General features: G+C 40.1%; 1 protein-coding gene across 1 annotated transcript in view; it reads right to left on the reverse strand.

Moving 5' to 3' along the window:
* Nucleotides 1-4,491: 4,491 nt before the first annotated feature.
* katnbl1 (katanin p80 subunit B-like 1) overlaps nucleotides 4,492-13,732 on the reverse strand; it is a 47,612-nt gene continuing 38,371 nt past the window's right edge. The window contains exons 8-10 of the mRNA XM_039742068.1: nucleotides 13,544-13,648; nucleotides 9,795-9,888; nucleotides 4,492-4,915 (exon numbers count right to left, since the gene is read on the reverse strand). Coding sequence (XP_039598002.1) covers nucleotides 4,883-4,915; nucleotides 9,795-9,888; nucleotides 13,544-13,648 — 232 coding nt within the window. The 3' untranslated portion in view covers nucleotides 4,492-4,882. The remainder of the gene's footprint in view (nucleotides 4,916-9,794; nucleotides 9,889-13,543; nucleotides 13,649-13,732) is intronic.

Here is a 13,732-nt window from a genome sequence, read left to right on the forward strand (position 1 = left end):
AGATTGGCCCAAAAAATTCTGGTCACCTTAAATCCGATGAATATTATTTTTTGCACAACATAATCATTCATAATAAAAATCAACAGAAGAAACCGGTGTCTACACTTTGACCATTTGGATATTAAATAAAGTTGAATTGGCTTACCTCAACAAAAACGCTAAAGTCCAGCCGCCAACGCCCGGAAACACGTTCACGCGCACTGGCACGTGGTCCACGTGTCGCCACATTCAGCCTTGCTTCCGCAAAGATCACGGTACAAAATTCTACACTTCCCAGCAGCGCCACACGAAACAAAAAACCTCCTGTGTCGTGGGACTTGTGATAATTCTCTTTCCGATCAGCTGCTGCTGTGATTCACACTCAGATACAGTGATATAAATACTCCGAGTGGTGCAGTGAGAGTAATATGGAAAAAGATAATCCGCTGTGGCAACTCCTAATGGGAGGAGATGAAAGAAGAAGAAGAAGAAGAAGGAGAAGTGAGAGTAACAACGCTAAAGCAGTTATGGTACTGTATTTGGAATACTATGGCTATTCCCTGGACCATTATATTGTTACAAGATAATTACAATCAAATGCATTACACTAATAAACAATATGCGGTTAGTTTTAGTGTTATTTATAAAGCCGCGTCAGGAAAATAATGAGTAACCACACAGGAACAGTACCATTGCTTTGACATTGGGTGCCGCCAGTCTGCAAAACCGAGCTGAGAACTTGCGTACGACAAGGCATGAGGTACTGTGGAAAAGTGCGTGGCTTTACGCCAAGTGTAGGTTTTATACATCGCAATTTGAACGTGGAAAAGTTCTTACACATTTCTGTGTGTACGCACCATTCATACATGAGGCCCCTAGTGAGAGGAGCCCATGGTTTTGACACGTTCAGTGACATTAGGTGCCTACAGGTTTGCAACTGATGGAGGAGCACAGCCAGTTATTGCCTCGGCAGACCTCATAACACGCTGTCATTTATCTTTGGAATAGACTGTTGCAGGGTAAAACCAGACAAAAATGGAGAATTTTATCACACTTTCAATTATGGATTTGTAAAATTGTACCAGGACTGGCGGGGAAATTACTTTAATTAGCATAATTAGTAGAACTGCTGCTGAGCCTTCTTAGTGATGGAAGTGGTGTTAATGTCCCAGCTAAGAGTGTTTGTGATAGTTGTGCCCAAAAATTGCAAAGCTTCCACCACATATACTGCAGAATCATTCATTAGTGGGGAGAGAGCCTGTAACTGCGGTTTGTAAAGGTCAATTACCATGTCTGCTGTCTTGGTGGGATTGAGCACCAGGTTATTGGAAGATGATAGAAGCACAATTTAATAAATAGATAACATAATACCATATACTACATGATAGCTATATTTTTATTAAAATAATCTTCATTCAGCTAGTAAGAAAAAATACTAAAGTTCAATAAAGTCAATTAGCATACATTCAATATGTTTTACTAAAGAAAACTATATTTCATAAAAAGAACAAACTCCACAGTCTAAAAAGTACAGCGTTAAAAGTTCAACCTGACTTGATTGGTGCTGGTCCACTTTTGTACAGCTGCCATTGAAAGCCGCTTTCTCCATAGCAGTCCGGCACGTCAGTGCATCTGGTCACATAAACTGCATCGGGTCACTCGGACAGCAGAAAAGACTGTAGGCCTGAAACTGAAGGTCCTTTGAGGTCCTGAAACAATATTACTTCACATATTTTAACCAACAACCTGCTCAGCACTTGGAACTTAGAACTGTGGCCGTCTCCAGACTTTGATGAACACTCTGACTGGATCTGGGTAGGATAACAGCAGGTGTACCAAGAGTGCCTCAGCTAAATGCCTTGTCACACTACACAATTTTTCTACGATTTTGTTTTGCAGACTTAATTAACATAATTTTAGCAAGTCAAGGACAGTCAGGGAGCACTCTAGTCACCGGCGGTCATCTAGTCTGACATACCCAGAGACTCAGTCAGTCCAGTCTGCAATGTACACCGACTAAAACACACAGGTTAGATTTTGTTTGAAGGCATACAGACAGCCATCAGTGAGTGCTCAGCTGGCACCATAATGCATGCAATGTATTGGCAATGAAGCTGGTGAAATGTGTGCTTTGTGTCATGTTTTACACACTATAACCAAATGGGAAAAAAATAAATAAAAAAGGCTGAGATTGCAACTAAAGTTGTCATATGTGGAAAGCATTAGTACATCACTGGAAAGGTCAATCAGCACGTTACTGGCTGTCAGTAGAAAGGGCGAGTTTGTGATTCTCTGGAAAGGTGGAGTTGTGCTAAAAAGTTGCCACTAAGTTGTGTAATTTGTTATCTCCTATAATTTCTAGTTGCGGTGATGAGCTCAGGAGCTGCAGTCATCAAATTTTATATCCCCACCAAGTGAGAATGCTGACTTAAGGTGTAGTTTGTTTTAATTGTATAATCCTTTTAGTAGCGGCACATCCCATTGTTTTAGCCGATGTTATTACGAGATGTGCACATGCCAGCACAAGCAACCATTCATTAGTAATTGGCAGCCAACAGCAGCATGGAAATCAGACGGCACCAGAAGAGCACGATTCATAGGATAAAAGGGAGCGGGGTCAGTGCAGAGATCGAGTAGGAAGAAAAGAGAGAAACTGAAAGGGAGAGCAATCACTAATTTTAGAGAAAGGAAAAACAAGGATGATTAGGCAGGAAAAGCCAGCTGATTAGTTTACAGCGAGTAGGACAAAGAGGCTGGGGGTGGCTCTGGGAGGTGGGTTCGCTCTCTGCAGCTGGCGAGAGAGGCCATAAGAGCAGGAGCAAAGTTGGGGTCCTGATACAGTGGCATCCAAAAGATGTCACGGTGCCCAGGGAGTTGACAGTTTAGGGTCTGCGAGTACCAGGTGAGGTGACAGATCAGAAGGATGTGGTGGGCCAAGTCCATGAAACGCCCCTGGATCATGTAGAGGACTGAGAAAGAGTTTATAGCAAGATACATGTAGCAACTTTACTTTTCTGTACTGGATTTTAACCTATTTAATGAATCAAGTTTTTAATTGATTGACTTTTGATGACAATTTTATGGATTATTTATTTATTAAGTAACTTATTAACTATACTGTTTGCACATATACAAATGCACTTTAATTGGAATAAACTGTTAGTGCTTTTGACAAGTAAACCTCATCCCTCATGCTGGCTCCTCCTCGGTCGTGACTATCAATGCCCTGGGAATACAATATAATACAATACAGTTTATTTTTGTATAGCCCAAAATCAAACAGGAAGTGCCGCAATGGGCTTTAACAGGCCCTGCCTCTTGACAGCCCCCCAGCCTTGACTCTCTGAGAAGACAAGGAAAACTCCCAAAAACCTTGTAGGGAAAATGGAAGAAACCTTGGGAAAGGCAGTTCAAAGAGAGACCCCTTTCCAGGTAGGTTGGGCGTGCAGTGGGTGTCAAAAGAAGGGGGTCAATACAACACAATACACAGAACAGAACAAATTCTTAATACAGCATAATAATAAAAATTTTAGAAGTACGGAGCAGAATTTAACAGTAGATGATATCACATAATAAGATTTGGATATTTTTAGAGTCCTGGAGACCTCATCCATCAAGCTGCCTCCCCATTTGGCCATTCCACGGCTGAAACGTTGCTCCGATGAAAGGACTTTCAACTTTCAAAGACTTTGAAAAGCTTTCCAAAATTTAAGGACACATGATGGGGGGAAAAAAAAAAACATCAACTTGTTTTTTAATATAAACATCTTTATTGAAATGTATAAAAGTCCCAAAATGAAACCTTCATTGTTATACACACACAACCTTTGCATATAATTACAAAAGTCTGCGTGTTTTAAAACTAGTAAAACGATCAAAAACAAAGGCAATCACTCCACATTCTCAATATTTCAGACAGTTAAAGTCACAATCTGTACTGTTTTAAAATCTTGTTAGTGCTATTAATTTTATATAAGCTTTTGACTTAAGTTTCTTTTTTTAGAAAGTGCAAACTTCTTTAATCGTAAGACTTTGTCTTAAGAAATGCCTCAAGACTCTTCAGGCAAGTCCTACAGGCAACTTCCGAGCTCTTCGCCTACATTATACTACATGCCATTATTTCAGCCGTGTTTAGTGTATTCTGTAAAAGCATATGTTAATGAACTTGAAAAGAAGAATCCATTGTTTTTAAATAGGTTCTTATAAATAAATAGTCTCACCATTTTGGCAACGATTTCAGCTCCTAATTTTCCTGATTTCTGAATATTTATCTGCATGGACAAGGCTGTTTATGCAACCATGATAGCTTATTGATAAAGTCATTCAGTTCTAGTTTTAACGCAACAACTGGTAGTATGAATTTTTCTTTTAATATGTCATCATATTAACAGTGGTTATGTACATGATACAGTCTTACAATATCAGGAAAAAGAAAAGCAATCCAATAACTTAGAAAAAAAGTCCTGTGAAACAAAAAGTCCTGTGAAACAAAATGTTCAAGTTCAGGATAGCGAGATTTGAAACCTGGAAAAGTTTATTAATACATTCTATACAAACGCACTGCCCAACACACCAAGCAGACAGGAACACACATTGGCACCTCTAAGGCTTTATTTACCTCCCAGACTTAAGCAGTGTCCTTTTAAACAATGGCTTGCTTAGTGTCTCTTACTGCCCATGTGTCGTCCACTTTAAAAATAATTCAGCAGATTCACCACTTCAATGTGAAGTAGTCCTTCTAATCAAGCTGATGGGGGACAATTTGGAGGAGGTGCACTCTTGAAGCGATTTAGTTTTGTTTTGTTGCAGTCCCACTCATTATTTGCCGGTTCAGAGTCACTGTCAACGCCGGCTATGGACCTCTGGGCCATGCATGTAGTGGTTTCTTCTGTTGAGTCATGTGTCAGCGCAGCTGTGATAAATACGATTCAATATCCTGGTGGAAAAGTAAGAAAATAAAAGTTAAATAAACAAACAAATAAAAGAAACTCATACTTTGTTCCTTTATCAAGACAAACACCCCAGTTAACTGTACCTTAAATACTTTTAACAGTACCCACTTCTACGGCAGACTTCTTAACCTTTTCAGCTATTATTCCCTAGCATCGTAGTCTTTTCAAGCTGAACAGGACTGCAATGCATGCTGGGAAGGATACATGGGATTCAGAATAGTTTGCTTAATTGGAAGGTGCAACTGTTTACTCCCATGGGAAAAATAACCTTGATCTTATGATAATAAATTTCTAAGATGTTCTGCATGTTTTGTGAAAACTGTAAAATATCACAGTGATGAAAACAAGCAAATCAGCAGCTGCATCAGTGTGCTCATTATGTGCAAAAGTAAAGGGAGCTGATGCTCTTTTTTATTAGAATAACGGACACCTAATAGAAAAGAGTACTCCTTCAGCTGCTTTTCTGACACTTTTGCAAAATGCTCAGCTCAGATTCTGTCTGGCTAAAAAACTGACTGGTAATAATGCATACTCTGCAGAGACCCCTTTAAAGCATAAAATCTGTTTTGATTGAGTACATACTGCACATACAGTGCATCCGGAAAGTATTCACAGCGCATCACTTTTTCCAGATTTTGTTATTATCCCAAAATGGATTAAATTCATTTTTTCCCTCAGAATTCTACACACAACACCCCATACTGACAACGTGAAAAAAGTTTATTTGAGATTTTTGCAAATTTATTAAAAATAAAAAAATTGAGAAAGCACATGTACATAAGTATTCACAGCCTTTGCCATGAAACTCAAAATTGAGCTCAGGTGCAGCCTGTTTCCCCTGATCATCCTTGAGATGTTTCAGAAGCTTAATTGTTGTCCACCTGTGGTAAATTCAGTTGATTGGACATGATTTGGAAAGGCACACACCTATCTATATAAGGTCCCACAGTTGACAGTTCATGTCAGAGCACAAACCAAGCATGAAGTCAAAGGAATTGTCTGTAGACCTCCAAGACAGGATTGTCTCGAGACACAAATCTGGGGAAGGTTACAGAAACATTTCTGCTGCTTTGAAGGTCCCAATGAGCACAGTGGCCTCCATCATCCGTAAGTGGAAGAAATTCGAAACCACCAGGACTCTTCCTACAGCTGGCTGGCCATCTAAACTGAGTGATCGGGGGAGAAGGGCCTTAGTCAGGGAGGTGACCAATAACCTGATGGTCACTCTGTCAGAGCTCCAGAGGTCCTCTGTGGAGACAGGAGAACCTTACAGAAGGACAACCATCTCTGCAGCAATCCACCAATCAGGCCTGTATGCTAGAGTGGCCAGACGGAAGACACTCCTTAGTAAAGGCACATGGCAGCCCGCCTGAGTTTGCCAAAAGGCACCTGAAGGACTCTCAGACCATGAGAAACAAAATTCTCTGGTCTGATGAGACAAAGATTGAATTCTTTGGTGTGAATGCCAGGCGTCACGTTTGGAGGAAACCAGGCACCGCTCATCACCAGGCCAATGCCATCCCTACAGTGAAGCATGGTGGTGGCAGCATCATGCTGTGGGGATGTTTTTCAGCTGCAGGAACTGGGAGACTAGTCAGGATAAAGGGAAAGATGACTGCAGCAATGTACAGAGATATCTTGGATGAAAACCTGCTTCAGAGCGCTCTTGACCTCAGACTGGGACGACGGTTCATCTTTCAGCAGGACAATGACCCTAAGCACACAGCCAAGATATCAAAGGAGTGGCTTCTGGACAACTCTGTGAATGTCCTTGAGGACCCAGCTAGAGCCCAGACTTGAATCCGATTGAACATCTCTGGAGAGATCTTAAAAAGGCCGTGCACTGACGCTTCCCATCCAACCTGATGGAGCTTGAGAGGTGCTGCAAAGAGGAATGGGCGAAACTGGCCAAGGATAGGTGTGCCAAGCTTGTGGCATCATATTCAAAAAGACTTGAGGCTGTAATTGCTGCCAAAGGTGCATCAACAAAGCATTGAGCAAAGGCTGTGAATACTTATGTACATGTGATTTTGCAGTTTTTTTATTTTTAATAAATTTGCAAAAACCTCAAGTAAACTTTTTTCACGTTCTCATTATGCGGTGTTGTGTGTAGAATTCTGATGAAAAAAATGAATTTAATCCATTTTGGAATAAGGCTGTAACATAACAAAATGTGGAAAAAGTGATGCGCTGTGAATACTTTCCAGATGCACTGTAATTTGTAACTAAGGAACTGGACCATCTGAGAAATTGTTATTAGTGTCTTGCTGTTGCGAATAACATTACATTAACCCACTAAGGTTGTATGATTCTTTGTTTCACTTTATATTTACTGCTATAGGTTCTGAGGGAAATAAATATAATGTTTAAGTGAAAGTTTAAATAAATGTGTCTGACTGCTAACGGTGGAGCGGAGAAGCTAGATTGTCCATTCCTTGTATAGCTGTGGTCCCTTAAAGGCATGAGAGGACGCTCTTTTGAAGCCCTCTATTAATGGTAAACTAGTTTGAAGTACAGAAAGACACAGCCATTCATTGAGCAGCCTGCCACAGGGGTCGAATATGTGGGGTACACTAGGGACAGAGACACAGGTAAGAGCTCTTGGCTGGTTTTGACACTTTCTCCAATCCTCCCTTAAGAAAAGAACCTACAAGGTTTCTTGGTACCATTCAGGGTAGTTCATCTGATAAGATAAAAAAGGAGCTTGCTAGCTGAACAGACACAATTGTTCTATTAGTCTGACATCTATTTGTGTCAAATCTTTAATGTGCATGAAACATGAAATTAAAAAGACAATCTGTCAAAAAGAGGCAAACACAATGGACGCTGTGGGAACACAGCAACTTGTCATAAAATTTGCTTTGCTGAGAATTTGGCAGTATTTTCATCAGTGGTCTCCAGTTTTCCCCCCCGCAAAAGAACATTACATAAATACATTAGTCACATTTACAGTGTCTCAGAGACTGAATTATCTGATAACAGTGCAGTAAGACCTAAGCTGTGGACCACTTGTCATGGAAGTCACAGTACAGACAACAAGCTCAGCTGTCCATCCAGCTTGCACTTCAGTACAGGTATTCCACCTCCACCTAAGCATGTTTGGGCTCAGCTAATACTTGGATCAGAGACAAACCAGGGAACCAGAGGTTACGGCTGGAAGAGGAGATGGAGTGGCCATCAGGGGGCACTTACCCTGTGGTCTGTGTGTGGATCTGAATGACACAGTACTGTAAAATTGGTGCCATCTTTTGGATAAAACATAAAGCTGAAGTCCTGTCTCTCTGTGGTCATAAGAGATCCCTGGGCATCTTTTAAAAGAAGAAGGGGGTTACTAGAGTCCAGGATAAACTGCATACCGCAAACTGGTCATTCTGGCCACCTAATCATCCTTTGTCTCTTACATTGGTGGTGGCTGGAGTGGCTCCCCTATGGTTTATGTAAAATGCCTAGAAAAGCACTATATAAATGTAACTAAATGTAATTATCTTTAGATGTGTCACTTATTTCCTCAAGTTCAGAACCTCTAAATTTAAACCCTGTTAAAAATAACTGCCTTTGAATCTTAACTGCATAAATACAGGGTGTCCCACTTGGGAGTACAACTTTAAAAATGTGAATTACTCGCAAACGTGTGAATGTAAAGGCGAGCTGTAAGAACTGAACATAACTGTATTTAGTGGAAAACAAGTCCACATTACAAAAGGTGCTGAAAATGTCCTCCCCCAACGTCTTCGCACAAGGAAACGCGACGCTCCATATTTGAGAATGTCCTCTGCAACATGTCACTGTCGATGGCAGCAATTTCCCGCTCGATGTTTGCTTTCAGTTGTTCAATGGTCCTGGGTTTGCTTGCATAAACCTTGCTCTTTAAATATCCCCATAGAAAAAATTCTGGAGGAGTTAAATGGGGCGATCGAGGTGGCCACAAACTTTTCGAGATCACCCTGTCTCTAAAAAATGATCGGATCTCTTCCATACTGGCATGAAAGGTATGGCACGTTGCCCCGTCCTGTTGGAAGTAACCTTCTTGATGTTCGTAGTCGACCAGTTGTTTCACAAATTCGTCAAATATGGACAAGTATTGCATGCTTGCTTTCCCACTCTGCAGGGTTGGTGTCTGGGGCTAGACGGCTGTCTGTGCCAGATCCGGGGCCACCGCAGCGGTGCCCGCTATACTGCCCGCCTCTTTATGACACAGAATCAATTCTTCATTAAATAAGGAATATTTTGAAACTTGTTGCATGATGATACATGCATGCGTTGCAGAGTAATTCGCATTTTTAAAGTTGTACTCCCGAGTGGAACACCCTGTACTATACTGAAGGAGTGAACTGTTAACAAATCCACACTAACAGACTGCTTTAACACCTGCCACTTGTGAATTGGGAGGTCTGTAGTTTATTTGGCCTAATTTATCTTGTGATAAGATGCCTCCAAATATCAAATCGCTCTTTGAAATGTTTGTTTGTTGCACTCTCTCTCATTACTGGGCTTACTGATCTCAATTGTGTGTCATGTTTTTTTTTTAGGCACTGCACAATGATTACATACAGTCACTCTGAAAATGACAGAATAGTTTTCAGAGCAACAAGAAGTTATTTTTTAAAGCTTATAACAAAGCAATGAAAAACACTTTAAACCATTTTAAGACAAACAGTCTCATTACCAAATGTTTGAGCTAGGAAGATGGCTGAATAAACTTTGATGGATGACTCCCTGCACCAGCTGTTATTTCATTGAAACCCAAAATGGCTTAAACCAGAGTATTTTTGTGTGACAGTTTTAAATAAATCAGATTTTCACAGCATGATACACATAGATGAATCTAAGCATCATCGCAGACTTAAAGGAGTAATAGAGTACCTTTGCTAATTCACCAGTAGTTCCTGGAGCAAAACATAAATGACAGCCATGCTCCCATAATTCATGCAGGTGCTTCTTCATTACTTGAATATTCCTAAAATAAAATAAGAAATAAACAAAAAAAGATTTAGTGCAAATGGACTTCTTGTACTTTAACATTGTATATGTAGCCATTCCATGTGCCAAATTTGAAACTTATATGATGCGTACACAAAGCAGGGCTGTGGAGTCGGAGTCGAGGAGTCGGAGACAATTTTGGGTACCTGGAGTCGGAGTCGGCAAAAAGTTAACCGACTCCGACTCCTACTAAATTTAAATGGGAATTAAAAAAGTAAGTTGAAATGTCCCAATTCACAAACAATCATAATGAACTACTTCTCTGCTGTAAGAATAAAGCCCAATGCATGCAGTGCATAATGTTACCACAAAACGAACATGTCAAGTAACCATGAAGCATGCTTTTCATTGACTGTATGCGTCACTATATGGGATGTAATGCACAGGTAAGGTGCGGCACCGCTTTCCATTGTGTCGTGTTCCACTGTTACAGGGAACTGTGAACCTAGCCTAAAGCCCCCCATACATTTACAGATGCACTGCCGATTTTTCGGCCGTTCAACGAGTCATCACGCCAAACGCCTGAAAATCATCTGGTGTGTTCTCAGCTCTGTCGGCTCCCCTTCGCTGCGCCAGTGAAGGGGGGAAGGAGCCGAGAACACAGATCTTCTACCTGTCTCCAGCAGAGGCTCGTTCTGCTGATCAGCTGGCCGGTGAGTGACACAATGCACTAAACTTCCGGCTGGCTGACAGAGGAGACAGCCACTGCAGCAGACAGAGGCATCACATTACTTTGGATGGTGGCGGTGGTCGAGATTTTCGGCAAGCTGGATCTGCCCGTCCATGTGGACACCGCAATCTGCGGCCACAAATCAATTGCCGCGATTGTACACGCACATCGGTCGGTGGCAAAATCGGCCATGGATCGCTGCGTATTTGTGGGCCTTACTCTTGCTGATAATTAGGTAAATGTTTTTTGCAGGACTAGAGACACTTGTATAAGTGAAGGGAATAAACTTAAACTTTAAACCTGACTATGGGATTCAAACATGATTCATGATTTCCTTTAACTATAACTGTATTCCAAGTTTAATATAGGTTTTCCAGATAATGTTTTTAGTTCATATAGTTAAGCTTTTTTTTTCTTTTAAAAGTTAAAACTACAAAAGAAGGTGGTTTGTATTTTTGAACCAATACATTTTCTGTTTCTGATTTTTATGCCTGCTATTACTATCCAGACACTTGTTTTAAAAAAAATAAAATAAACAAAACCTTGTTTTCATTGTGTTTGTCTTTAATCTGGCATTATAGTAGAGTGTTGGCTTCCTAGCCAGTAGTTCTGTGGTGAAATGACATGTATGTTGCCTTCCTTTCCTTCAATGGATGTAGAAAATACATCAGGATAGTATATACATACAGAGGAGTCGGAGTTGGGGAGTTGGAGTCGGAGCATTTATCTACCGACTCCACAGCCCTGACACAAAGTGCTTAAGATATGGAAGAAATCCCACGTCTGTAACACAGGAATGTTTTAAGAAAAGCAAAACAGCACTGCTGCACAAGAACTCCAGAATAACATGCCTGAATGTCCATCATTCAGTGGCTTTTCTGCAAACTTCGAAATAGTAGTTATAACTCCATTCAATAGGCAGGTAGTAAAAAGTATGCAACAAATTTTCTACCATGTCATGTAGATTTTAAACAATGGACCCCTCGAGATGGCTACACTAGACATAGTGAGTACTCAGTTTTCACCCATGACTGTCAAGTCCCTATGTTGACTATAAAACGATCAGATTTACTGCTGACATGACACTTATTGGGCCGACAAACGCTGGTGACAAGACTACATAAATAAATATCTGGTAGTGATCTGGCCTAAAACCAACCAGGGCAAACAAAACCATGATGCCCAGTAGGCACCAAAAGAGGCACACGCAGTGCTCAGTTAGACAACAGTGGAAAATTTCTCAAGGTACAGAATATTCAATAACCTGGGCTCAACCCACAAAACTCTAAATTGTAATGTACAAAAACACACAAGGGAGTCTCCTATTTTAGCCACAGCTAAAGATGAATAACTGCAATCTTGAATATTTACTAGAGGACTTTAAACAGTATCTTGACAAAAGCACAGCCCTTTTGCTTACACTGATGGATGTCATTTAACAAAGTTTTTGTCTTAACATAATTGTGCAAAACAGGCATTTGAGCAATCAAGATCTGTCAAGATTATTGTTATTTGTTTAGCTGATGCCTTTATCCAAGGCGACTTACAATATCTAAGATTCAACTAGTTACATTTTGTTTTTTCCAATTACAACACAGGCACATGAAGTGACTTGCTTAAGGTCAGTCAGTGTCAGCACCCGGATTTGATCCTACGGCCTTAGGGGTTGAGATCCTTAGCCTTACCCACTATGCCACACTGACCAACAGCTTTTAAAACCTACCAGGTTATCCAGCTCATCTCTACATGGTATGGTGCCTGGAGTTGTGGGATCTCTTATTCTGCCTGAAATTTACAGTCAATCAGATATTTACATCAAGTATACTAATCACAGCCTGAAGACTGGCAACATGCAGCATGTTGATAAGCACATGCAAGTATGAATTTCACTCTAACACTTGTAACATTTAGATGAGCAAAACATCTTAATGTTTCATAAATATGTTTGTTTTCTAATTTCAATAATTTTTGTGCAGGTCAAATGACTGATTTCTGCAACAAGTGTTTGCATGACTTAAATAATAGTACCCGAGTTTCTTGTGGTGATATTTTAGTAGAGATCAGCAGTGGGAAGTCTTGTTAACAGCAAATCAAGTTTATACACATCATTAAATCTGCTGTCACTTTTCCTCAAAGATACTCTTTAAATGCTTTGTACCGAGTTTTGGCAGATGTTTTCAGAGCAGATTAAATGTTTTCAAATCTATACCTGCTAACTGTTACAGATTAACTCACCAACCATGCACTGAATAAATACAGCTTCCTGCTCTGATGCTCCATTTAATCTGGAGCTATTTAGAAACAACTGCAAGATTTGAAGGGCGGCACAATGCTGACAAAAATGAGAACGGGGCTCAAGTCGCACTGGTGCCCTAAAATGAGAACGGTGCTCAAGTTGCACTGGTGCTGTGTCAAGGGATTGTTTCTGCTCTACGCCCGATGCTTGCTGGGATAGGCACCAGTTTCCTTGCTCTGGATATGCAGTTTTAGAAGATGGATGCAAACTCTGATGCAAGGTAACACATAATTATTAATGAAGAATTAGTTGATTCAAAAACATCCATTAAGAAGTGAAAGAAAAAAAACATTAAAAGATTATTCCCTAATTGCCTGATACATTTATTCATAATCTACTCCACTTCTCCATGTCAGAGTCATTCCCTTATTCACATTTAGCCAGTCTAGGACATTAGACCATGTTTTGAGAATTTAAGAATTATGACGAGAAAAGGTCCTTCACTCCAGCATAGCACATCAATCTTGCAAAACAACATTAAAGGATAAGTTCAGTATTTTTCAAGTTAAACTTATTTCTTCATAATGGGGATATATATTAAGTTTGCCAAGAGAAATTAAATTTTTAACTGAAACATATTTGATAAGTATAAAAATATAACTAGCTCACTGTTACGCTTTATAATGGAGGTGGAAGTATACTTTTTAAAAATTAGAACATACATACCTGTCTTCTGGGTGTCCATCACTTGTACATTTTCCTTTCTCAGACAGCTCTGGCCACCATTTTTTAATAACTGACTGAACCCAGTGTAAACCAACTACCAAGTATCTGAAAGGATAAAAATGACAAAAAAACCCAACAAATTACATTTTCTACATCTTTCACTGGGCAAAATAAGATTCAAATACCTGA

Source organism: Polypterus senegalus, chromosome 18 (genome assembly GCF_016835505.1).
Source record: "Polypterus senegalus isolate Bchr_013 chromosome 18, ASM1683550v1, whole genome shotgun sequence".
Taxonomy (NCBI): Eukaryota; Metazoa; Chordata; class Cladistia; order Polypteriformes; family Polypteridae; genus Polypterus; species Polypterus senegalus.